Raw genomic sequence first — 27,522 nt, forward strand, 5'->3', positions numbered from 1 at the left:
TTTTGTGAAACAAATAAGATTAAAAAAACTTAACTTGAGTGTGCATAACTATTCACCCCCCCCCCCCCCCCCCCCCCCCCACCTCTCTTATGTCTCCATAAGCTTGGCACATCTATCCACTGGGATTTTTGCCCTTTTCTGGCCATTCTTCAAGGCAAAACTGCTCCAGCTCCTTCAAGTTGGATGGGTTCCAACCTGATGACTCCTGTCTTTCCCCAGTCCACCTTGTTGTGCTGTCGCTCCAGTTTCAACTGTTCTGCTTGCCGCTATGGAACCCTGACCTGTTCACCGGATGTGCTAACTTGTCCTGGATCTGCTGTTCATTCTCTCTCTCTCCCCCCTTTAAATGCTCAGCTATGAAAAGCCAACTGACATTTACTTCTGAGGTGCTGACCTGTTCTACAAAAAATAATAAATGTTTATATAAGTAACATTTTGCTGTACACACAGACATGATATTATAAAATGTTAACCACTGTCAAGTCCATCTCTAAGACTGTGATTCAAGTATCTAACAATATGGAGCCATTGGAGTTTATTATTTAAAAAAAAGTCCATATGTATTGATTCAAGAATGAAATATGTTTTGGTTCGACTGAAAGAAGGGAAACTCAGTCCCTACAATGACACAAAAAATAACCAGTCAGTCAACACTGAGTCAATTTTGTATTTTCAACATACACAACATACACTCATAACATGAAGGACAGTACTTTTATTGCAAAAAATAATACGTCACAAGTAGAATAACTTCCCACTGTGGTAACACTACATTTTTCTGTAAATCTGGTACCCTCACTTTGATAAAATGTATTTTAGAATACTTTAGTAAAGGTTCAACATTACAAAGACCTTCACTACTGTCGTGACTTTACTTCTGATGACTTATTTATCTAATCAACTAACTGTTTAATTCATTAGGATTTGGGGCACCGCGAGAGCAGTTGTTTAAAGAGTTAGCATCTCCCGAATTAAACTCTAAAGATATTTACCTATCACATCCATAAAACAGTCAACGTATTAATCATAACCTTGCATCATATCTTCATTTTGAACAGCCGTAACCTCCACTATCTGCAAAAACCCCAGTGTTACGTACGCCTCGTGGAGGAGGGAACGCAACACACTGCTACATCTCAACTCCCCGTGGAGTGAAAAAGTATGTGATCGTAGGTGCGGGGAAGGACGACAGAGGCAGAGAAAAATACTGTTTACAGGGAATTTATTATTCCTTAACATGGTAATGTGGGGAAAAGGGGCTGGACGGAACCAAAGCAAAGAAAGTAAAAATGAAAGAGTCCCCTCTCCTACCTTAGCTGCCTTCCCACGTTTTACCTAACCTTTAGCACCACTTGGCGCGCTAACCAAAATACAGGGGGTGGTCCGCCCAGGTCAAATCTGGAGATTTGACGTGTAATGTAATAAGCAGTACCGTATTTCAAAGGGCAGCGTGCATACCTTTTTCATTTAACCAAACCCTATGAGCTACCCCAACCAATAAGATTTTTTCTCTTCAGTGTAAATTAAAGTGGGGTGTCTTGATTTAAATCATAGAGAATGAGAGAGGTATCTAGTGACCAAAAGGTCATATTAGCAAGGGCAGCGCCATTGAGGGCTTCCACCATTTTAATGTAGTTAACTTGTTGGGACTTCCAACTTCATTTGCTGATACTTCCTGGTAACCCTGTTGGAGTCATGTCCAACTGGGTCATCGGGAGGGATCAGCCAATCATGAATAAGAAAATGTACTACTTCAAAATGGAGATTGGGCGGCAGGTAACCTAGTGGTTAGAGCGTTGGGCCAGTAACCGAAAGGTTGCTACGTCGAATCCCCAAGCTGACAAGGTAAAGATCTGTCATTTTGCCCCTGAACAAGGCAGTTAACCCACTGTTCCTAGCCCGTCATAAATAAGTAAGAATTTGTTCTTAACGGACTTTCCTAGTAAAATAAAGGTTCAAAATAAATAAATAAAAAAATTGCCTCAATGGCATCGCCCATGCTATCACTGAAGCTATAATGGCACAGATACAAAGATGAGTCCTCTATCTATCTCTATGATTTGTCTAGTTCCCTCTGGCTTATAACACAAACGTGTAAGACTGGGAAGGCGCCAGGCTCAAACCTACATCTTCTGAATATATACCTAGTAATGGTGTTAAAGAGTACAAATCAACTACTGAGTGTGAGATCCTGTCTCCTGTTACAACAAATCACCAACGAGGGTGTGACATGGAGTTTGAGCCAGACCAGGATGAAGTTCCTGCGTTGACAGGTGTGGTAGAGACTTCCAACGTTTGCCCTGAGAGGTGTATTCTGGCTTTTTGGCCAGCCTGTACATTGTTTCAAGCTGAGTAAAGGTCAAACTGGGAACTGTACATCTGTCGAAGGTTTGAGAAGTTTAATTGTTTAGCTTTTTTGTGCACCCTCCGCCCAGAGGCAGCGGACAAACCGCGTCATGTGCTTCTGGGATCGACATGTGTAGTGCTTTGCTCTCGGGAGCAGGGTGCCACTCAAAGGAGTGATCAGTGGGGTAGCATTGAGTGTAGAGGTGGATCAAATTAAAAATTATATCCCTGGTGTTTGTGACACCCACTGTTTGGTGAGACGTAGACCTGGTGGCAATGGCGAGACTGAGAATACAGTCTGTCTTGTTGAGCTTTGACACAGAGCTTCTACCTGATAAGGTCAGGTTAGGTTATATTTGCTAAACTGTGAGGGCCTATGTTCCAAACCCGCAACGGTGCTTTATGTGCTAAAGATTCAGACATGTTGCAGCAGTGTGTAGAAAGGAGATCGCACAATGTGGGAAATGTACAGGAGGGCATAGTCAGAGGTAGTGTAAAGTTGGGATAAAGAAAGCAGTCTCCCCTGTGGGGGAGCCAATGCAGCTGGGGATCCGAAGTGCCAGAGTTCGAGTGGGGCAGAAAATGTCCTGTTCTGCGGAAGTGAAGAGAGTATAGGATAGCCCAAGGGTGAATGATTAGACTGGGAGCCCCCTTGTGAATAAGAGAGGGATCCAGAGAGGATGAGTTTTAGTAAGTAAGGTAGGATTTATTGTGTTTATTGCTATGGTTAATTGTACTGCACAGATGAAGAATGAATCCCAGAAAATACATGTGGTAGTGGAAGTAGCAGAGACATTTTTGGGTGCAAGGGATCTACAGTGCCTTGCGAAAGTATTCAGCCCCCTTGAACTTTGCGACCTTTTGCCACATTTCAGGCTTCAAACATAAAGATATAAAACTGTATTTTTTTGTGAAGAATCAACAACAAGTGGGACACAATCATGAAGTGGAACGACATTTATTGGATATTTCAAACTTTTTTAACAAATCAAAAACTGAAAAATTGGGCGTGCAAAATTATTCAGCCCCCTTAAGTTAATACTTTGTAGCGCCACCTTTTGCTGCGATTACAGCTGTAAGTCGCTTGGGGTATGTCTCTATCAGTTTTGCACATCGAGAGACTGAAATGTTTTCCCATTCCTCCTTGCAAAACAGCTCGAGCTCAGTGAGGTTGGATGGAGAGCATTTGTGAACAGCAGTTTTCAGTTCTTTCCACAGATTCTCGATTGGATTCAGGTCTGGACTTTGACTTGGCCATTCTAACACCTGGATATGTTTATTTTTGAACCATTCCATTGTAGATTTTGCTTTATGTTTTGGATCATTGTCTTGTTGGAAGACAAATCTCCGTCCCAGTCTCAGGTCTTTTGCAGACTCCATCAGGTTTTCTTCCAGAATGGTCCTGTATTTGGCTCCATCCATCTTCCCATCAATTTTAACCATCTTCCCTGTCCCTGCTGAAGAAAAGCAGGCCCAAACCATGATGCTGCCACCACCATGTTTGACAGTGGGGATGGTGTGTTCTTTTACGCCGAACATAACGTTTTGCATTGTTGCCAAAAAGTTCAATTTTGGTTTCATCTGACCAGAGCACCTTCTTCCACATGTTTGGTGTGTCTCCCAGGTGGCTTGTGTCAAACTTTAAACGACACTTTTTATGGATATCTTTAAGAAATGGCTTTCTTCTTGCCACTCTTCCATAAAGGCCAGATTTGTGCAATATACGACTGATTGTTGTCCTATGGACAGAGTCTCCCACCTCAGCTGTAGATCTCTGCAGTTCATCCAGAGTGATCATGGGCCTCTTGGCTGCATCTCTGATCAGTCTTCTCCTTGTATGAGCTGAAAGTTGAGGGACGGCCAGGTCTTGGTAGATTTGCAGTGGTCTGATACTCCTTCCATTTCAATATTATCGCTTGCACAGTGCTCCTTGGGATGTTTAAAGCTTGGGAAATCTTTTTGTATTCCAATCCGGCTTTAAACTTCTTCACAACAGTATCTCGGACCTGCCTGGTGTGTTCCTTGTTCTTCATGATGCTCTCTGCGCTTTTAACGGACCTCTGAGACTATCACAGTGCAGGTGCATTGATACGGAGACTTGATTACACACAGGTGGATTGTATTTATCATCATTAGTCATTTAGGTCAACATTGGATCATTCAGAGATCCTCACTGAACTTCTGGAGAGAGTTTGCTGCACTGAAAGTAAAGGGGCTGAATAATTTTGCACGCCCAATTTTTCAGTTTTTGATTTGTTAAAAAAGTTTTAAATATCCAATAAATGTCGTTCCACTTCATGATTGTGTCCCACTTGTTGTTGATTCTTCACAAAAAAATACAGTTTTATATCTTTATGTTTGAAGCCTGAAATGTGTTAAAAGGTCGCAAAGTTCAAGGGGGCCGAATACTTTCGCAAGGCACTGTACATGAGGTTTTAAGAGAAGGGGTTCCATGCTCCCGGTCTGTTGGCCTGGAGTAGGATCTGGTAGAGCTAATGTAGTGGGATAGGGGGTGGTGCGTTTTTTGGGTATATCTGTGGGGTTATCAGGGATGGGCAACTCCAGTCCTTAGGTGCCAGAGTGGTGTCACACTTTCCCCCAATCCCTAGCAAACAGCTGATTCAACTAATTGCATTCTAAACTGAAGGTAATAATTAGTTGACTATTGGAGTCATGTTTGTTAGCTGGGGCAAAAGTGTCACACCATTAGATGTGGTAAGATAAAATGGTGGTGAGATTTATTCCCCTTTTTGTGTGACAATGTGCAACTCACACTCCGACCTGTGAAAGGCAGTAATACTTGTATAGTCTGCCGGAAACTCACACAAAGAAGTACACTGACGTCAACAAGAACAATTTTCACGATAGCGTTTTTATTGTTGTTATTTAGACGTTTATAAACACACTGGAACTTAAAATATGACTAATTTAACTGCACAGCATCACACATTTACCACATGTAGTGTTTAATTCGCGTTGGAGACACGATTTGGTTGATAGATTAAAACATATATAAAAAAAATAGATGTTTTCTAGGTAACGCTAGCTGCTAACGTTAGCTAACAATGGCTAACTGTATGGTTTTTCACACTCAAATTGCCTCCATTATGGAGGTGCTAGCGAATGCAGCCGTGGCAGAGATATGTAAACTCGTAGATGACGACTATGCAGTGTTTCGTTTGGAAATAACTCAAAGCCAGAAAGAAAACATGGTATTGCGGAGGAAACTACTGGAACTGAAGGTGGCACGGGAGCGCGCAGAGAGGACAGTGCGAGAGCGCGTTCTCGCCAGTCGTCCAAGTATCAAGATCCTCGACCGATACAGAGGAATGGCAAGAGGTACATTTAGCAGAAGGCCGAGGCTGTGTGGCCTGTTGCCATTCATTCATATATATATCTGGTCAGTTTTCAAATACTATGCAATAATTATTTAGCTATCTTGCACAAAGACACTGATATTCTAACCAGATTATTGATTTACTGTATTTCCTATTATTTACTCAATTAAAACAATGTGATTCATGGAACATAATACATCAATCAATAAATAGTATATCAATAAGTTACCAGAAGTGTTACCTTACATCCTTGTCAATTGTAGACCATGTCAATATTGTACAATATAGTGTTGAGCATTGACAATAGCTAACTTAACCACCTATTTTCCCCCAATCACACTCCCAGGTGAAGGACATCACACTGGAGGCAACAGGAGCTTTGTGAAGCCAGCGGGACACAACACATGGAGAGATGACCAACCAATCAATGTTGATGAGAGAAGTGGAACCTCAACCCAGAACGTTATCGTGATAGAGGTTAGTTTAATAGCGTTGCATAAAAAATGTGTTACTTTGTAAATCAAATGTGGCTGTTTATTTCAGAATGGCTCCCCTCAGCTATTCACTTTCCTACATGTACATCGTTATTATCTGCCATAGGGGAGCTTGTGAGACTTCCCTACGACATTGTTATCCAATTCAACTCATGTAGCAATAATAATCTCCTCTCGTGTCAGTCTGCAGATCCAGAGGCTGTAGGTCCTGGGGTCAAACAGGAGAGGTCTGGTGGAGAGGAACCCCCACGACACAGCAGAGACATACAGACTGGAGCAGCGTCTGGAGCGCCCTCTGTAGCAACAGAGGACACCATCACCACCCCAGCGCAGCCCAGGACCCGACACAGCATCACGGAGGTCAGTGGAACGCAGAACGCCGTCCTCAAGTCAGAGACCGACACAGAGACTCTAACTGTAACACACAGGTTCTTACACACAGGATCTGACCACAGATCAGACCCAGAGAGACTAGGGCTACTGGGCTGTCCTCCTGCTCCCGGCTCAGAATATTTACCGGTATTTCACCAGAGCCAGAGGACGGTTAATTCCCGTGGGGATGTTGATGGTGACGCATTAGACACTGGCAGTGATGATCCATCTTGTTCTTACACTACAGAGATGGATCCTGGCAAAATGCCTTTGGGTTTCGAGACACAGACTGATCTGTCTAGAGAGGACTGGAACCGGTACAGTAGTAGTGTATACTCTAAAGGGTGCCTAGATAAGAAAGGGGAGGTTATAGTGGTAGATGAGGTGAAAGTGGAGGGCGATGCTCCTCCCACATGGAATACAGATAGTCACCTAGGAGACGGACACTCACAGGGCAGAGATTTCTTAAATTACAGGGGAAGCTTAGAGACAAATCTAAATGTCGCCACCCACTCCTCTTTAGATGCGTTCAGGGGTCGTGACCCAGTGTTCACGTCGATGGCACCTTCCGATTCACACGGCCAGATCCTTTTCGATCAGGTATTGAACTCAAACGACAGGGCTAGAGCCCAGGTTCAGGGAGAAGGAGCCACATCAGGCAATAGTAAAGAGAAACGATTCCTCTGCATGTTCTGTAACAAAGGCTTCAGCTGCCCCCAGAAGGTGGAGAGGCACCAGAGGGTCCACACAGGGGAGAAACCCTTCAGCTGTACCCAGTGTGAGAAGAGGTTCTCCCGCCAGGACAACCTAAAGATGCACCAGAGGGTCCACACAGGGGAGAAACCATTCAGCTGTACCCAGTGTCACATGCGCTTCGCCCTGGCTGGCAACCTGAAGATGCACCTGAAGGTCCACACGGGAGAACGGCCGTTCGCCTGTACGCACTGCGGGAAGAGGTTCTCTGAGAGGAGATACCTCAGGATACACCAGCAGAAAAACCATGCCACTCTATGATATAGAAAGTAACCGTTCCATTCGATAGATTGACGTTTAGATCAAACCCTGCAATAAAGACAAAGATTAATGAATTGCCAGCAGAAAAGATCCACTGATTACTTTTGACTTACCATAGCTGACTCTTATTTACCCACAACATAATTTATGTCCAACATGATGGGTTTAGCAACAATTAAGTTATTCAGTAACTACAGTATAGGACTCAAACGATGTGGGGATAGGTAAGCTCTCCATGTTGATAGTGTGTTTATTACCTGGGTGTGCATCTATGTCTGTGTAATCTGTATCACCTCTCTCTTCCAAGAGGAGGGTCCAGAGAAATAATTCATATATTACACTAGATGACTGATAAGGGGCGCTGTTTTGAAACCGCGCCTTCATTTGGCACTCCCCCACCCTTGTAAAAGATATTTGGGAAGCTACCCAAATGCATTTATTAATGTCTATATTTGTTTTTGCCCTGTTTATTATTACAGACACTTTATTGCATACGTTTAAATTATATTATGTGAGTTAAACAAACATTTAAAAAGGAAAATTAAAAACATTTTCCTTAAGTATTATTTTTTTAAAGGTTCTAATATTTCTGTCCTTACTACAAAAAATACTTGAAGCTGCGACCCAACCAAATTCACATAGAAATGTGAGTTATAGATCTGTCATTCTCATTGAAATCAAGTCTAAGAAGCAATAGTTTTTGCGTCTTTTACTTACAGTTTCTTACACCAGCTTCAAACAACTGACAATACAATAAGTTTGGTTTTGGAAAATATATTTCACAGCAGTTTAGATGGTAGAATGATTTTCTACACTATACTTGTTTTATCACAAACTGAAATTAGGTGAACTATTAGAAATTTAAAAAACACGAAATGGCGGAGCGATTTGTGCAAAGTGCAGCTTTAAATACATGTAATTTTGTCCATGAAACATTTAATTGAAATACTGTAGAATTCCATTCATTCCTATGGAGGACTGCGCCTTCTGGGGAGTCCCAATATGGCCGACTGGTGGCTTTGAAGCCTCTCACTGGCCAATAGGTCGTTATCAAGAAAATATCCCAATAAGATGCAGAGTGTTCGATTTGCCTGTTGGGGGGCAAGGAGACCCCAGCTCCTCTAAAGCCATTGACAACTGCGTGCCGTTTAAGGGATTGCAAAATAAAGGTTAACTATTTGGATGTAATATCATCACCTCTTGAAGAGCATTGTCAGAACTACAAATGACCATGCAAAAGAATTGCGCACATTTAGCTATATCATCAGAGTTATAAAGCAAGTAACGATATATCTCTCAATAGGGGCCACTTTTAATTGGATAATTGAGTGATATAAAAGTTCATTATATCTGACAAGTATGAGTGGTTTAGGTTCATTTCCCATTGTTTGTGGGCTCTGCCTGTCAAGCAGCAGAAGGGCACATTTACCGATGTAATGTTAGCTGATAATGTTTACTTTGCAAGTTAGAAACTTTGTACAGTTGGCTAAACATAGTGGTAAGTTGACCTAATGTACATTTTTCTCCAACCAACATAGGCCTACCTAGCTAAGTTAGCTAACATTATCCCCTTTTCAACATTGTTTTTCAGTGTGTGTAATCACGATTGCTGCTGACAGACATGATAGGCTACATTGATTGATGGACCATGTCAAATTGGCTAGCTAGCTAATAACAGATCACATCAATATGGCTGGTTAACAAGCTAACTTTTAGGGGATAAACTAGATGGCTATATCCAAATATTGTTTCATTTGCATGCCATCTATAGTGATGATGACAGTAGTCCGACTGACACCTTTTTCAAGACGAGGACTTGCCGATGTCGAGCCTAATCTCCTGATACAGCAAGCAAAATTACGCATGTTGTTTGCTTAGCTAGCTAGCTACATGCCAAATGGATAGGCTACCATCACTTATCTGAAAATACAGTGCCTTCAGGAAGTATTCATACCTCTTGACTTATTCCACATTTTGTTGTGTTCCAACCTGATTTCAAAAGGGATTACCCCATAATGACAAAGTGAAAACATGTTTTTTGTAAACATTTCTAATGTATTGAAAATGAAAAAGATAAATATCACATTTACGTAACTATTCAAATCCCTAAGCCAATACATTTTAGAATAATCTTTGGCAGCGGTACGTATCTAAGAGCTTTGCACACCTGGATTGTACAATATTTGCACATTCTTCTTAAAATTCTTCAAGCTCTGTCAAGTTGGTTGTTGGCCATCAGGTCTTGTCAAAGATTTTCAAGTCAATTTAAGTCACAACTGTAACTAGGCCACTCAGGAACATTCAATGTCATCTTGGTAAGCAACTCCAGTGTAGATTTGGCCTTGTGTTTTAGGTTATTGTCCTGCTGAAAGATTAATTTGTTTCCCCGTGCCTGTTGGAAAGCAGACTGAACCTGGTTTTTCTCTAGGATTTCGCCTGTGCTTAGCTCAATTCTGTTTTTTTTTATCCTAAAAACTCCCTAGTCCTTGCCAATGACAAGCATACCCATTACATGATGCAGCCACCACCATGCTTGAAAATATGATGAGTGGTACTCAGTGATGTGTTGTGTTAGATTTGCCCCAGGACATAAAGTTAATTTCTTTGCCACATTTTTTGCAGTTTTACTTTAGTGCCTTAATGCAAACATGAATGCTTTTCACTCTGTCGTTTAGGGTAGTATTGTGGAGTAACTACAATGTTGTTGATCCATCCTCAGTCTTCTATCACAGCCATTAAACTCTAACTGTTTTAAAGTCACCATTAGCTTCATGGTGAAATCCCTGAGTGGTTTCCTTCCTCTCCGGCAACTGAGTTAGGAAGGATGCCTGTATTTTGTAGTGACTGGGTGTATTGATATACCATCCAAAGTGTAATTAATAACTTGACCATGCACAAAGGGATATTCATTGTCTGATTTTTTACATTTTTTTCGCCATCTACAAATAGGTGTCCTTCTTTGCGAGGTATTGGAAAACCTCCCTGGTCTTTCTGGTTAAATCTGTGTTTGAAATGCTCTGCTCGACTGAGGGACCTTACAGATAATTGTATGTCTGGGGTACAGAGATGAGGTAGTCATTCAAAAACCATGCTAAACACTTATTGCACACATATTGACAAAGGGGTTGACTTAAGACATTTCAACTTTTCATTTTTAATGAATTTGCTAAAATGTCTAAAAACATAATTCCATTTTGACATTATGGGGTAGTGTGTGTAGGCCAGTGACACAAAATCTCAATTTAATATATTTTAAATGCAGGCTGTAACACAACAAAATTTAGAAAAAGTCAAGGCTCTTGCTTACCCAGAAAGACTCACAGCTGTAATCACTGCCAAAGGTGATTCTAACATGTATTGACTCAGGGATGTGAATGCTTACTTACATACATTAGTTATTTCTGTATTTCATTTTAAATAAATGTGCAAACCTTTCTAAAAACATGTTTTCACTTTGTCATTAAGGTGTGTTGATGGGTGAGAAATCTATTTAATCAAGTTGGAATTCAGGCTGGAACACATGATTGGTCCAGAGGTGCTGCTGGTGAAGGAGGGGTGTGAGGAGGGTCTGGGGAACCCCGAGGGGAATATGGTCATGGAGGCCAAACAGGCTACACCACCTCCTCGAGCCACAGAGGAAGCAGCTGAGCAGCACAGGACCACACACAGTCTCACTGAGGTGAGCCTACTGTGAACTACTGTCTGAATGGTATTAGGTCAGGGCTGGTATCTACAAAGTGTCTGAGAGTAGGAGTGCTGATCTAGGATGAGTTTTCCTTTTAGATCATAATGAACACGATTATTTGGAAAGATCCTACTCTTTGTGGATACGGGCCCAGGTCTTGATTCATTTTGTCTTAAGTGTGGGACCATGCCTTTGGACTATCAAACTATTAAAGGGATAGTTGGGGATTTGGGAATTTTTTTTTATCTACTTCCCCAGAGTCAGAACTCATGGATACCATTTTTACATCTGAGTCCAGTATGCAGGACGTTAGAGGTAATTTCGGGAGGCAGTGCTAACTAGCTTAGCGCAAGGACTGGAAGTCTTTGTGTACAGCTAGCGTGCTGTGTTTTCTCCCACCCGTCCAACCTGAAGAGGCACGAGAGTCCACACAGGGGAGAAATCCTACATCTGCCCCTAGTTTGAGAAGAGGTTCTCCCACCAGCACCAGATGAAGAGGCACCTGAAGATCCACATGGAAGAGACATCATTTGCCTGTACGCATTGCGGGAAGAGATTCTCAGAGAGGAGCTACACCAGCAGAAAATGCACACTGCCCATGTATAGAGAGTATCGTGACATGTAATGTAGTCTTAGTGAGTTAGTTAGTAATTAATTCTGTTGGTTTTAGATGTAGTAGGGAACTGGATGAGGTGAACTGAGGAGGGGATGAGTATGATGAGGCAGAGTAGATGATATGGTGATGGTTGGTGTGATTGTGTCTGTAAAAATGCTTCACTGATGAAGAGTGACAACTATGTCCCTTGAGGTTGATGCTGGTGTTTTATAGTGAGATAATGATAATGCCTTACTTCATCTTTACTTGACAGGAATTAGTAAAGCTGTGTGTAATGTAATGTTGAACCTTTTCCAAAGTATTCTAAAATTAATTTTATCAAAGAGAGGGTTCCAGATTTACAGAAGTGGTCAAGTGATACCATAGTGAGTAATATTATTCTACTTGTCACGTATCTTTTTGTCCAATAAAAGTGCTGTACTAAAAGTTGTGTGACAATTTTGTTTATTTAAAAAAAATTAAAAAATCAACTTTGTACAGACTGACTTGGTTATTTTTGTATCATTGCAGGGAATGTATTTTACCCAGGTTCAATCAGTAAAGCTGGTCTGAATGCTGGTTTAACTTCATCCAGTAAGCATCACATCGATTCCTATTCTATGGGCATTGTGGGAATGAATACAAACATATCATTATCAGTATAAAGTCTTCTTTCATCTCTTTCCTGTTAGCCATGTGCAGAATGTCATTTACCTTATGGCCTATAAGCACAGCACAATAATGCACATTGCTCACGCTTGCTGTTAACCCTATGGGTTTACTCTTGTAATTATCACCGGTCTCTCTCTGAACAAATGGGCGTAAATCTTGGTATGTATTTATGTGAATTTACCCATGTTCTTTCATTTGCTGTTTTCAGAAACTGTTTTCGGCAACTCATTCACATTGTCTCGGTTCAGATACATTGACATGCCTTTCTTTGCCTATCGTAGCTAATTGTGCACGTTACCTTCTCTTGCAGCCTGCGCTTCGGAGGAAACTTTTGCCGGGAGATTTAGACAATTGTTCTAATTCAATTGGCCTACCTCCTCTCAATTCACTATCCACGCAGTACTGTAGAATCATGATCGCCTAGTTGATAACTTTAGGCTATTCAAACAAGTGAACATTTTCCCAATTCAGAGGAAAAGGGGAAGCGAGAGGGTTTACTCCGCCCAAAATCTATCCATGTTAAGCAGATCATTAATTATTAAGCAAGTGAGGAGTTTTTGAATATGGGTCAATGGGTGTCGAATTTAGTAAAGAACAACAAATATGTTTATTTTGATACATGAGGCTTAATTGATCTAATAGAAGTTTCGTAATGCTGATGTTGTTTTAAGAGTGTACTATGTGATGCACATAACATCCCAGCAACTTTCTGAAAAACACTTTATATCGGAGTTGTCCCTGTTGATATTCGATCATGCTTATTCATTAGGCTAGTATAGCGTCTCACTCTCCATTCAATACAGGCGGTTAATGTCAACACCCTCATCGAATATTTAAAACAAGATTTCAAATAATCCAAAATATCCACCAATCCAAATAGGAATAGGCGGGACCTTGACAGCCCGCTGTTTTGCTCTGTGGTGATTATTTTACGCTGGCCCAAGTTGAACCAGGCAATAGCGCATTAGGTCATCGGACGAAAGCGTGAAGGGAGTACCACCTTTCTCAAATTAACAGTTATCTTCACTTCTCGGTCATGTCAACAAGGCAGCATGGTGCATGTCCAGAAACATATCTATTTTACATCAAATAAATGCTAGAATTTTCAAGCTAGTTTTCATTGTGAAGGCAGATAACTCACTTTTGTTTTAAGCCAACTTTCTTCTCCGGACAGAGCTGTGGGCACCTGACTCACGCCTTGGAGACAGCCCGGTTCCAAATCAAATGCAAAACACTTTAAACCGGTGCAAAACACGCCAACACGCCTACAGAGTTATCGGATTCACATGGAATTGTTGTTCAATTTAAATGTTTGAATATGAAATTATTCGTGATGGGATGAAATTTGATTTTATCTTCTAAAATGTGATATTTGGGTTTTCATAAGGTAGGGAGGGCTCTGCTCAATCAGTGGCCCGCCCCTGTGAAGGGACATGGGCTATAAACAATTTCAAACACGCCCTCCTCTCCCTTCCTATATAAAGCCTTGACTACAATGTAACCTCCTGTTCCGAGGACGACGGTCCTGATGTCAGAATGGTTCAGAATAACTACAGAACGAAGCAAACATCAGCGTGAGCTTTGGTTGGGAATGGTATGAACTTTGAACTCTTATTCACTACATAAATAATACCTCCTAGCCGTTGAGTTAGCAACAGCCGCTGCAAACGAGGGTTAGGAAGGAACAGACAGAGTATCCTGCCTACCACACAACGACATTACTACAACATATTCAATTTACCAGCAGAGACATTCTTCAAAGGACAAAGGACTCGGTTGGGCAACACGGCCTTCCATCTACCACCAACCTACCGAAGGGCAGCTCAGAGTAAATATTTATTGCATTTTCCTTTTCCAAATGGGCAGTAATTTAGAATGCATAAGATACTGTATTTATGATAGCACAGCTTCGCCCTTTGTTCCTCAGTCTTCCCGCTCTTTCACTCAAACCCAGCCCCTTTTGTGTAACCAGCTAGGGACGTTTTCCTTTGATGTAATTTGTAATCAAGTTATGATTTAATTTTGTGTATGTGTAATTCTGTGTGATTCGTTAGGTATTTAGTAAACAAATAATTAAACCCAATTTTGTATTGCTGATTCAACTTGTTAGCCAGGGTTCGTGCAGATAACCAAGAATTTACAACTTTCAGATGAGACTGAATTAAGATGACGATTAATATTGACTGCTATTGATGTAAAATATTACTAGGTCTTTAAGAGTTTATTCGGAAGATAACAGCACTATAAATATTATTTTGTGGTACCCGACTCTCTCTAGTTAATTACATTTACATGATTAGCTCAATCAGGTAATATTAATTACGGAGAAATTATTTTATAGAATAGCATGTCATATCACTTAATCCGGCATAGCCAAAGACACAACTCAATTATGCCCCAAAAAATGGCATAATTATGCTGTCATTCCCACTCCATTGCTCTCATCAGCTTCAAGCCTTAAACAGGTCTGTCTACGGGCCGCTAAAGAGGCACATCAACACCGTGTGTGACGCCTGTATGAGGAACAATCCCGGGAAGACAATGTCAATTTATGAAATTCCTGGGATTGTGGCAATCACCTATCCTCTGGCTGCAACTCCCTTGAACATTCAGACTGGCTTTAGCGTGACTGGGGTACAACCTTACAACAGTCATGTATTTCTGGAAACCGAGTTTGCGCCATCCTACGTTACAGATCGCCCCATTCAGAACCCAACCCTGCCAGGCCCCAGCACCAACCCTGCCAGGCCCCAGCACTATTCCAGCCCTGCCAGGCCCCAGCACCAACCTGCCAGGCCCCAGCACCAACCTGCCAGGTTCCAGCACCATTCCAGCCCTGCCTTGCACGAGCTCGGACACAGTCCTGATCCAGTTCTTATGCTAGCACCAGCTCATCCTTGCCCAGCAATCCCATTTCTGACAGCAGACTACCAACTCCAGAGGACATCCGGCCATATCTAAAAGCTGGCCCTGAAAACCAGCTTGCAATGGAAGAAAACGGCGCAATCTAGCAAAAGGCTGTTTCCGAGGAAAGGGAAGCAAGGGGGAGAGTCAAAATCTGGATCTGCAAAGTATAAGAAGGCAGATAAAAATCGGAGAAGAGTCATCATCAGATGAAGAGCAGTGCTTCTGCCTCGTCTGTGTGGAGCCATTTTCAAACAGCCTTCCAAAGGAGACTTGTGTGAAGTGTGTGAGATGCAACAAATGGGCCCGTGATGCTTGCACCTCAGGCCAGGCAATTTATGTGTGCCAGAACTGTGAAGATGAGTCTGATTAGTCAGATACGGATGTATGTCGTATAGGCTGTTACTAAACTGTGCATTAGCGTATTTAAACACCACGTCTGTTCTGTTAACTTGCTTAAATGTTTAAAGTCTTATCTGCAGCATTACATTACATTCCGATTCCAACAATTACAGTGGATCTATGTTTACGCCAGAGAACGTTCGTTTTCAAAGTTCAAAGTAAAGTGGTCGTACCACTTAATTAATGTGTGCTCTGTCAGTATTATTGTTTTGATTGAAATACATGATTTGCCAGATTCTCTAGGCATGATTGTTTTTATTTTGATATTCACAATTAATTAGTTGTGTTCTTATTTGTTGATAATCCAATGTGACGATTTACCCGACATAGTGTGACAATATACCCGCTGATGGGGCAAATTGTCACAAGTACACACTCTCTATTTAAGATACAAACTCCCCAGTATTTGCCATTGTCAAGCATACCCATACCATGATGCAGCCACCACCATGCTTGAAAATAAGGATTGGATTTGCGGGTAAGGCTTTTTGAGGGGATATTTTTTATTCATTTGCAGAGTATTTTTTGCAGTATTACTTTAGTGCCTTATTGCATACAAGATGCATGTTTTGGAATATTTTTACCCTGTATATTTGTATTCTTCTTTTCACGCGGTCATTTAGGTCATTATTGTGGAGTCACTACAATGTTATTGATACATTCTCAGTTGTTTTCTCCCATCACAGCCATTGAACTCTAGCTGTTTTAAAATCACCAATGGCCTCAAGGTAACATTCCTTAGCAATTTAATTCCTGTCCTGCAGCTCAGAAGGACAACTGTATCTTTTGTGTGTGGGTGGTTTAATACAACATCCACAGCATAATTATTAACTTCACCATGCTTAAAGAAATATTCAATGTTTGATTTGTTATTGTTACCCATCTACCAATCACTGTCCTCCTTTGAGGCTTTCGAAAAGCTGGTCTTTGTAGTTGAATCTGTGCTTGAAATTCAATACTTGATTGAGGGACCTTATGTATGGGGGAGAGAGGAAGGGTTAGTCATTTAAAAATCAAGTCAACCCCTATTATTTCACTCAGTGAGTCCATGTAACTTATTATGGGATTTGTTAAGCCAAACTTTACTCCTGAACTAATTTAGGCTTGCCTAAACAAAGGGGTGAAGACTTGTGCAACGAGTATATTTTAGTTAAGCTTCTTTTTTTTTATCTTAAAAAAATATGATTTGTCTTCCACTTTGACATTAGAGTATTTTGAGTGGATTGTCGACCAAAACAATTACAATTAAATCTATTTTATTCCCACTTCGTAACAATTAGCTCAGTGCGAATGTTGCCTGTAATCCATGGCTTCTGGTTGGGGTATGTACGTACAGTCACTGTGGGGACGACGTCCTCAATGCACTTATTGATAAAGCCCGTGACTGATGTGGTGTATTCCTCAATGTCATCGGAAGAATCCCGGAACATGTTCCAATCTGTGACAGCAAAACAGTCCTGTAGTTTAGCATCTGCTTCATCTGACCACAGAATGCGTCTCCTTCCTAAGCGGTATGATGGCTGCGTGGTCCCAAGGTGTTTATACTTGCGTACTATTGTTTGTACAGATGAACGTGGTACCTTCAGGCATTTGGAAATTGCTCCCAAGGATGAACCAGACTTGTGGAGGTCTACAATTTTTTTTCTGAGGTCTTGGCTGATTTCTTTTGATTCCCCCATGATGTCAAGCAAAGAGGCACTAAGTTTGAAGGTAGGCCTTGAAATACATCTACAGGTACACCTCCAATTGACTCAAATTATGTCAATTATGTCAATTAGGCTATCAGAAGCTTCTAAATCCATGACATAATTTCTGGAATTTTCCAAGCTTTTTAAAGGCACAGTCAACTTAGTGTATATAGACTTCTGAACCACTGTAATTGCAATACAGTGAGTTATAAGTGAAATAATATGTCTGTAAACAATTGTTGGAAAAATGACTTGTGTCATGCAAAGTAGATGCCCTAACCGACTTGCCAAAACTATAGTTTGTTAACAAGAAATTTGTGGAGTGGTTGAAAAACAAGTTTTAATGACTCCAACCTAAGTGTATGTAAACTTCTGACTTCAACTGTAGATATGGCCATGTGAATCCTGTCTAATATGGCCCCATGGAGCTGGTTGGCCGCCAGGGGGGTAATATGTCAAATCTGCAATGACACTATAGCTAGTTGTGTGTGAAATGTGGGGCCTCGATCACAAAAGTCACAATTATCCTTAAAATGTTACACTTAGCCACGGGACTAATATACACTGAGTATATATTAGGAAAACCTTCCTAATATTGAATTACACCCCAGAGCATGGACTCGTCAGAGGATGGACTCTACAAGGTGTCAAAGCGTTCGACAGGGATGCTGGCCCATGTTGGCTCCAATGCTTCCCACAGTTGTCAAGTTGGCTTGATATCCTTTGGGTGGTGGACCATTCTTGATACACATGGGAAACTGTTGAGTTTGAAAAACCCAGCAGCATTTCAGTTCTTGACACAAACCGTTGTGCCTGGCACCTACTACGATACCCTGTTCAAAGGCACTTAAATATTCTCTCTTTCCCATTCACCCCCTGAATGACACACATACACAATCCATGTCTCAATTGTCTCAAGGCGAAAAAATCCTTCTTTAATAACGACCCTGGCCACAGCGAAGTTTGATACAAAATAATTCATAACTTTAAAACCATTACCAGAGAGAGACTTTCAAAGAATACAGCAAAGAGCTGCTGTTTTTGAGTGAGTTCATGTCTAAGATTTTATTCAGCACTGTCAACACTGTTGCAAAACATGCTTCCCCCTACTTCCACTCACGATGCAGCTGCAATGAATGAGTAGCGAAGTGTATCGATAGCCCTGTGTTTTTATTATTATTAGCAGCTCTTCGTGTTTATTTTAATATCAAGGAATATTTCACTTTCTCTGGTCATAGGAACAGTATAAATTTGGGCACGTGGTAGATGCGGTGCAAATCAAGTTTTGGCATCAAGTGGAAGAAAGTGTCCCCTCTCTCTGGTCCGTCTCAGACACTCTGCTGCGCTCTCCGTCCCTCCGCTGAGACAAATGCCTTGTTTAAAAAAACTGGGAACTCTGGAGAAAAAAAAATAGATCTGACTGGGAAAAGTCGTTTTGGCATCAAGTGGAAGACAGTGTCCCCATCCAACCATGAATTCCAAGCCAGAAACTCAGGCATCTTTCTAGAGCTCTGACTTCTGGACCTGAAGATCACTGACGTCATGATTTGATCTCTAGTTTCCAGTTGTCTTGAAAGCACTATGACCATCAGATGCCGGTACCATCAGTCCAGTAAAATAATAAAGCAAATGATTTGCAAATGGTATCCATGATGAACAGTTTATTAATTGGGTAGGGTTCAACTTTAGACCTACCCTGTCTCTGGTACACACTCCAGTCCAGTTGGTGGCGGTAATGTATCACTAAAGTTCGTTGCCAAACCATTGAAAAAGTGTACACGGAAGTGGACAGTGACCAAGACAAATGTCCACGTTAGCGTTTATATTGTTATTTAGCCATGTATTGACACCCTGGAACTCAGAATATGACTCATTTAACTGCACACTATCATACTTACCCCGGGTAGTCTTTAATTCGCGTTGTAGACGGGACTTGGTTGATAGATCTGTTATCTAGGTAACGCTAACTATTTACCTGCTAATGCTAGCTAACTGTATGATTTTTCATACTCAAATAGCCTCCATTATGGAGGTGCTAGCGAATGCAGCCGTGGCAGAGGTCTGTAAACTGGTAGACGACGACTACGCAGTGTTTCGTTTGGAAATAACTCAAAGCCAGAAAGAAAACAGTGCATTGCAGAGGAAACTACAGCTTCTGGAACTGAAGATGGCACGAGAGCGCGTCCTAGCCAGTCGTCCCAGTAGTGTCAAAATCCTTGACCGATACAGAGGAATGGCAAGAGGTACATTTTGCCGAGGTTGAGGGGCCTGTCGCCCTGTTCAAATCTGCACATGTTTGACTTTAGATGTGTTAACCATTGTTGGGAGACCTGATCAGGAAAGTTTTCTTTCAGGACCTCTACAAGCCAGAATGCTTAATAAAATAATTGTACATACTTTGCCGGTTGTCCGTGCAGTTGGTCCTTTTGCAGGTAGGAGTGTTAGACAAAATATGGGAAATAATGATTACGTCAACGTTAAAAAATATGAATGCACTACTAGCGCTTTTATCACCCAAAGCAGTAAAGTAACTTAAAATATAACTGTATTTAACATACTGTCGTGAGAATAAACTTTCCTGATCCAAAAGCTCATTTATGTCTGAAGTAATGAAATTCAAAATCGAGTTTCGGTTAACTAAACTAGGTTAACTGGAATTGGGTTTTGGTCATTTTTTAGTTAGTATGCAATAATTATCCTTTAGTTAACTTGCAAAAATAGACACTATCATATTTTAATCAGATAAAACATTTACTGCTTAAATAAAACTGATGCATTGAACATAATACATTAATCTATAAATAGTATAGTTATGTGTTACCTTAAATTCTTGCCAATTCTACATAATGTCAAAACTGTCAATAGTGTACAGTATAAGCATTAAGCATTGACAGTAGCAAACCTAACCACCTCTTTACTCCCAATCACTCTCTCAGGTGAAGGACATCTCACTGGAGGCAACAGGAGCTTTGTGAAGCCAACGGGACACAATACATGGAGAGATGACCAACCAATCACTGTTGATGAGGGGAGTGGAACCTCAACTCAGCACGTTATCGTGATAGAGGTTAGTGTAATAGTATTACATCAACATTACAGTACATCAAATGTGGCCAGTTTATTTCAGAAAGGCTCCCCTCAGCTATTCACTTGCTTACATGTAACATCCTCATTTCTCTGCCAGAGGAGCTTGTGAGACTTCCCTACAACATTATTATCCAATTCTACTCATGTACTGCTAACAATCTACCCTCTTCTTGTGTCAGTCTGCAAATGCAGAAGCTGCAGGTCCTGGGGTCAAGCTGGAGAGGTCTGAAGGAGATAAGGACCCACGACACAGCAGAGACATCCAGACTGGAGCAGCGCATGGAGTGGTGCCCCCTGTAGCCCCCGAGGACCTCACCACCGCTGCCGTGCCCCAGGCTAGGACCCGATCCAGCATCACGGAGGTCAGTGGAACGCCGAACGCCGTCCTCAAGACCGAGACGGAGACAGAGACTTTAACTGTAACACAAAGGCTCTTACATACAGGATCTAACCACCGATCAGACTCCGAGAGACTGGGCTGTGTTCCTGCTCCAGGTTCAGAGTACTTAATGGTGTTTCACCAGAGCCAGGGGTCAGTTAATTCCTGTGGAGATGGTGATGCGTCAGACACTGGCATTGATGATCTGTCTTGTTCTTACGCTACAGAGGTGGACCCTGACAACATGCCCTTGGGTTTAGAGACCCAGACTGATCTGTCTAGAGGGGACTGGAACCGGTACAGTAGTAGTGTATACTCTGAAGGGTGCCCAGATAAGAAAGGGGAGGTTATAGTCATAGATGAGGTTACTGTGAAAGTGGAGGGCGACACTCCTCCCACATGGAATGCAGATAGTCACCTAGGAGACGGACACTCACAGGGCAGAGATTTCTTAAATTACAGGGGAAATCTAAATGTCGCCACCCACTCCCCTTTACACACGTTCAGGGATCGCGACCTAGTGTCCACATCAATGGCACCTTCCGATTCACACGGCCGGGTGATTTTTGATCAGGTATTACATTTAAACGACAGGGCTATAGCCCAGGCTTGTGGAGGGGGGGCAACAACGGTCGGGAAAGAGAAACTGGCTAACTGGAATGCAGACAAGACTCACTTAGGAGAAGGACACTCGCAGGGCAACACTAATGACTTCTTAGATTACAGGGAAAGTTTAGAGACAAATCTAAATGTTGCAACCCACTCCCCTTTACACCCAGTGTCCACGTCGATGGCACCTTCCGATTCACACGGCCAGGTTCTTTTCGATCAGGTATTGAACTCAAAAGACCAAAGAGCCAAGGCGCGGAGAGGGGAAGCAACACCGGGCAGTAAAGAAAAGCGGTTCCTCTGCATGTTCTGTAACAAAGGCTTCAGCTGCTCCCAGAAGGTGGAGATCCACCAGAGGGTCCACACAGGGGAGAAACCCTTCAGCTGTACCCATTGTCACATGTGCTTCACCCATGCTGGCAACCTGAAGAGGCACCAGAGGGTCCACACAGGGGAGAAACCGTTCAGCTGTGCCCAGTGTCACATGTGCTTCGCCCAGACTGGTGACCTGAAGAGGCACCAGAGAGTACACACGGGAGAGAAGCCGTTCGCCTGTACGCACTGCGGGAAGAAGTTCTCAGAGAGGAGCTACCTCAGGATACACCAGCAGAAAAACCATTCCACTCTATAACATAGAAAGTAACCATTCCACTCAATAGCTTCTGATGTTTAGATCAAACCCTGCATTAAAGGCAAAGTTGAATTTTCATTGTCGTCAGCAGAAAAGATCCACAGATGCATTTGGAAAAACGAGAGCAACAGATTAAAGTGTTGAATATTCCTGGGTAGAATATTGCATTCAGACATTGTGTGATATATAAGGCATATATACGCCTAAAAAGTCAGTTACATCTTGTTTGCACTGTATAGGTTATATGTTGACATAACTATTCAATTACTTCCATTCAACTACAAAAAAAAATAATCCTAAAACGCTTTTAATGAGAAAATTATTACATTTTATGCAGTTTATCAAGTTCATGATGATTTTTATTTGAGGCATGTGTATGTGGTTTTCATATGGTGTATTTAAAACTTGTTCATCTTTAATAAACCCAAAATGGGACTTTTCAGTCTGACTTTTGAGACTCTCTTTAGTATACATCACATCTGATCTCACCCTATTCTGCATAAACCCGACAGCGCTTTATAACCAATATACACTTACTAAATATACTTGTACATACCCACACAATAACAAACACCTACTGTACATGTCAAAATAGTTTCATCAGGTTTGTCTAATGATGACTAAAAGCAACTTTTTTACACACATCATTTTATGTCCACCATGATGGGTTTAACAACAATGAAGTCATTCTGTAACTACAGTACAGGACTGAAACATAGTGGGGATGGGTAAACAAAGTGTGTTTATCTGTGTGTGTACCTGAGGGAGTGTATGTCTATAATCTATCACCTGTCTCTTCCAGGAGGAGGAGGGTCCAGAGGTGCTGCTGGTGAAGGAGGAGGGTCCAGAGGTGCTGCTGGTGAAGGAGGAGGGGGGTGAGGACGGTCTTGGGAACCATGGTCATGGAGGACAACCAGACTACACTTCCTGAACCCACAGAGGAACCAGTTGAGCAGCACAGGACCACATACAGTCTCACTGAGGTGAGCCCACTGTGAACTACTGTCTGAATGGTTTTAGGTCAGGGCCTGTATACACAAAGCCTCTCCAAAGTAGGAGTGCTGATTTAGGATCAGTTTTGCCTTTTAAATCATAATGAATAAGATTATATGGAAAGATATTCGATCTCCACGTTTGCATAGTATCAAATCAACTAACATGTTTGCATAGTACTCAGCAATCCCTCATTGCCCAACCAGAAGATGCTCCATAGCAGGGTGCTCATATCAGATTTCTTGATCCAACATCCTCTCACTCTGTATCTCTTACAGTCAGTAGACATGGAGGATCGGAAGATTGATCTGTGGCTAGTCAAAGAGGAGACTATAGAAGACGGACCAGAGAGTATTGACCTGCTGAGTGGACTAAAGATGGGGGAGCAAGGTAAGGGAGAAATACATATAGCCTACATACAGTAATATATCTTCAATGAGAATAGTGATAAGCCTGGCTATTATTTTTCTTCATTCATAAAATGACATTGACATAATATACAACTTAAAGTATGTTTAAAAACAAAAACACTCAATGTATGAACTTGACCAGATAATTGACAAAAAAAAAGTTATCCACCATGTTTTTTAAGTCTATTTTCTAACCTCTTCCTGCAAGTGGTTGGCTGGAGGATAACAGAGGAGAATGGGCAGCCTTCTTGGATTCCCAGACTTGTGCAACGAAGGCCCCTGGGGATTTTATTTATTTTATTTCACCTTTATTTAACCAGGTAGGCCAGTTGAGAACAAGTTCTCATTTACAACAGCGACCTGGCCAAGATAAAGAAAATCAGTGCGACAGAAGAAACAACACAGACTTACACATAAACAAATGTGCAGTCAATAACACAAAAGAAAAATTGAAAAATATGTACAGTGAGTGCAAATGTAGAAGATTAGGGAGGTAGGGCAATAAATAGGCCCTATATGCGAAAATAATTACAATTTAGCATTAATACTGGAGTGATAGATGTGCAGATGATGATGTGCAAGTAGAGATACTGGGGTGCAAAAGAGCAAGAGGGTAAGTAATACTATGGGGATGAGGTAGTCGGGTGTGCTATTTACAGATTGGCTGTGTACAGGTACAGTGATCGGTAAGCTGCTCAGACAGCTGATGCTTAAAGTTAGAGAGGGAAATATAAGACTCCAGCTTCAGAGATTTTTGATGACATCACCAAGCAGGCCAGGACCATAAGCGACATAGATGAAAACAACACTGTTAACCACAACCAGAAACAGACAGTCAAAACAACAACCAAACTTAGTCTTCATGACAACAGACTGCCTGAGACCAGGGCGATGCGTAGATGTGGTCTGCGGGGACGGGGAGGTGTCCATATGAGAACAGACAGAGACTTGGCATGCGATTCCCCGGTCCTGCCCCTATAGTCCTTATTCAGAGAGACTGATGACGCCTCAGGTTAACCCCCTAACAGGTGCTGCCTTCAGCCTGCCTTCTATAGGATCTTTCAACTGGAACATGGACCCTGTTACAACACAGACACTCCCTGGCCATTGTCCTTCTCACACTCTCCTTCTGTTAAACCAGACCTCAGACAATGCCAGTGCCTCAGCACTAAATGGCAACACAAGCCCATTGACAAATGACAGTAGTAGTGATGCTATCAGCAGATCTGGTGGCAAAGAGAAGAGCTTCCCGTGTTCATTCTGTGGGAAAGTCTTCAGTTTCCCCAAATAGGTGGATATCCACCAGAGGATGCACACGGGGTTGAAAATCTTTCGGCTGCCACCTGTAAGAAGATGATCTCCCACCAGCACCAGCTGAAGATGCACCAGAAAGTCCATAAGGGAGAGAGGCCGTTGCCTGTATAGACAGTGGGAAGAAGTTCTCAGAGAGGAACTGCCTCAGGATACACCAGCAGAAAATGCACACGGCCCATGTATATGTAATGTAGTACTTGTTAGTTTGTAGTTAATTCTGTTGGTATGGGATGTAGTGGGGAACTGGATGAGGTGAACTGAGGAAAGAATGAGTATGATGAGGCAGCGTAGATGATATGGTTGGTGTGATGGTGTCTGTAAAAATGCTTCACTGATGAAAAGTGACAATCTTGTCCAGTTGTTTGATGCTGGTGTTTTATAATGAGGAAATGAGTGCCTATGTTTACTTGACATTAAGTAGTGTGTAATGTAATGACAGTGTTATAAATGTACATTTTATCAAAAGTGAGGGTACCAGGTTTACAGAAAAGGTCAGTGTTACCATAGTGAGAAGTTATTCTACGTATTGTTTTGTGCAATAAAAGTACTGTACTTCATGTTATGTGAGCATATGACCATTTTGTTTAAATACATGTTTTCCTTATCTCAGTCGAACCAAAACATACTTCATTTTTGAGTCAACACATTGCCATTATTTTTTATGAACTCCAATGACTATTGTTGGGTACTTGAATCAGTGTTAGTGATGGACTTGACTGGTTAACGTTTTATAATATGTTTCTGTGTGTACAGCAGAGTTTCTTATATAAACCTTTTATATGCTTTTCTGTTCACCGTCTGCAGTCCATGAAGACCTGCTGATATCTGGTGTTGCTGGCGGGAGAGACTGGACCTCTGAAGCGGCTGGTCACAAACCCTGACCCCGGATTAGGACCCTGGATCAGAAACCGTCCCTCTTCCTTCCTAAGTCAGAACCAGGACCGAACCACGAGGGACAGAGACTCCACCACCACACAGAACACAACCAGTGGACAGGTGGACTGGTCATCAGAGAGACTGTGGCCCCACCCTGGGCTTCAGCCTTCAGAGACTGGTGGTAGTCTATCAGCAAGTCTGTCTTCTCCGACAGGGTCTTGTTTAATGCCTGGTGACTGGGTTCATAGAAAGTCTGAAGGACCTATGTCTAGCCTTCCTCAGTTACCTCATGGTTACCCCACCAATACAGACATGGTCAGGTTGCACGTTTGTTCACCAGAAGAGTTACATAGCCTATAACACAGCACACAATCCAAAAAACATCCAGTCAAGGAGGGAGCTCAAAGACCAACCACCTGAACCACCTCTGGTGTTATTGGGTCACAACATGGGAGGCCGAGCATTAGGACGGAAGCCGACAAGCCGTATGCCTGCCCCATATGTGGAAAGCGCTTCGCTGAGGCGAACTATGTGAAGGACCACCAGACCGTTCACACCAAGGACAGGCCCTTCAATTGTAAGCTGTGTTAAGGCGTCTGCATGCTTCCCAGCCAAAACAGTTTGGAAGAGTTTGTGCATATATTATGAGGCAAGCCGAAGTCTACGCCCCTTTGTCAGTTACTGGTCAACAGTAGAGATTCTTCATTAAAGTCTTTGTCATTCAACGAGAGACGACTAGTTGTCGTGCACATTTTTACATTGAGATATACAGCACCAAACATCTTAGTTAGCTGTGAAATTGCACGACTAAGATCTCGGCAAAAGCGTCCAATTTAATGACAGATTTCTTGAGTTATCTTAGATTAAACACGGACTATTTTGAGGAAGTGTCAGACTGGCTACAGCGTCTCAAAATGGACAAACGGTACTATTGCTGTTTTTTTTGTTGTTTTTTTTCAAGCAAAGGTCTTAAGGGAGAATGCGAGCACACTTGTTCGGTTAGGCGCCACAGGAACTGAAGAATGCTGACGCCTTTACAAGAGCTTCTCCTTCGGGAGTAACCTTATCTGACACAGGAGTGTCCACAATGGGAGACATTGTAGCACTGTGGCTTGGGATGTACACATGGGTTTTCTGGGAACCATTCTTTAGCTGACATTATTATAGTTATCATATGAAGTGTCTTGGGGTAAGAGGGTAATTAACCACATACCCCTCATTAACCCTTATTTACCTTACTGAGGTCATTTAGATGGAATAAAGTAATTATATTATTTTGTACTGTATTCTTGCCAACACACTGTTCTTTCTAATCAAATCTGCTCTGAGCTTGAAAAGTGGTGATCAAAGGAGATTTGATTTAACGTAATAAGCTGTACCGTAATTCAAAGAACAGTGCGCAATACCTTTTTCATTGAACCACACCCTTGAGCTATGACGCCAACACATAAAATGCTTTGTCTTCAGTGTAATTACATGTTCCTCTCCTGAAAACCCTGAGCAATCGACAGATGAACTCTCAGAAATTGAAGGAAAGTGAATAGGAATTATCAGGAAAATGCCCAAGATGAATTAGGCCCAGTGGGAGTACAATTTGTGGAGAGCATGCTAGAGGATAGAGACTTCCAGTCATCGTGCTAAAGCTAGTTAGCATTGGCTTGAAAAACTACTTTAATTGCCTTCATACTGGACACAGAGACATAAAAATGGTAT

At 41.9% G+C, this 27,522-nt stretch overlaps 2 protein-coding genes across 3 annotated transcripts; both read left to right on the top strand.

Annotated features, from left to right (window-relative positions):
• The first annotated feature begins 5,168 nt into the window (after positions 1–5,168).
• LOC139418982 (uncharacterized) lies at positions 5,169–11,006 on the top strand. The gene is made up of 3 exons (XM_071168781.1): positions 5,169–5,685; positions 6,031–6,161; positions 6,362–11,006. Exons 1-3 carry the CDS (start codon positions 5,412–5,414, stop codon positions 7,562–7,564), a joined length of 1,608 nt encoding a protein of 535 aa, XP_071024882.1. The 5' UTR covers positions 5,169–5,411; the 3' UTR covers positions 7,565–11,006.
• Positions 11,007–19,262: 8,256 nt separating this feature from the next.
• On the top strand, positions 19,263–27,081 carry LOC139418977 (uncharacterized). Of its 2 annotated transcripts, XR_011635368.1 has the most exons (6): positions 19,274–19,753; positions 20,447–20,577; positions 20,777–20,959; positions 23,019–23,199; positions 23,488–23,599; positions 25,738–27,081. XR_011635368.1 is itself a non-coding variant. In XM_071168776.1 (3 exons), the coding sequence occupies exons 1-3, from the start codon at positions 19,492–19,494 to the stop codon at positions 22,214–22,216; spliced, it is 1,833 nt and encodes a 610-aa protein (XP_071024877.1). In that variant the 5' UTR covers positions 19,263–19,491; the 3' UTR covers positions 22,217–22,661. The 2 variants fall into 2 exon arrangements, 1 of the variants encoding a protein (XP_071024877.1); XM_071168776.1 differs by lacking the exons at positions 23,019–23,199; positions 23,488–23,599; positions 25,738–27,081 and having other exon boundaries at positions 19,263–19,753; positions 20,777–22,661.
• Positions 27,082–27,522: the final 441 nt, after the last annotated feature.

The sequence above is a fragment of the Oncorhynchus clarkii genome, chromosome 10 (assembly GCF_045791955.1).
Source record: "Oncorhynchus clarkii lewisi isolate Uvic-CL-2024 chromosome 10, UVic_Ocla_1.0, whole genome shotgun sequence".
NCBI classification, from domain to species: domain Eukaryota; kingdom Metazoa; phylum Chordata; class Actinopteri; order Salmoniformes; family Salmonidae; genus Oncorhynchus; species Oncorhynchus clarkii.

Coding starts and splice junctions, on each gene's coding strand:
- LOC139418977 (XM_071168776.1), top strand. CDS start 19,492: ATGCTAGCTAACTGTATGATTTTTCATACTCAAATAGCCTCCATTATG. Junction 19,754..20,446: donor ATACAGAGGAATGGCAAGAG/GTACATTTTGCC, acceptor TCACTCTCTCAG/GTGAAGGACATCTCACTGGA. Junction 20,578..20,776: donor AGCACGTTATCGTGATAGAG/GTTAGTGTAATA, acceptor TTCTTGTGTCAG/TCTGCAAATGCAGAAGCTGC.
- LOC139418982 (XM_071168781.1), top strand. CDS start 5,412: ATGGCTAACTGTATGGTTTTTCACACTCAAATTGCCTCCATTATGGAG. Junction 5,686..6,030: donor ATACAGAGGAATGGCAAGAG/GTACATTTAGCA, acceptor TCACACTCCCAG/GTGAAGGACATCACACTGGA. Junction 6,162..6,361: donor AGAACGTTATCGTGATAGAG/GTTAGTTTAATA, acceptor CTCTCGTGTCAG/TCTGCAGATCCAGAGGCTGT.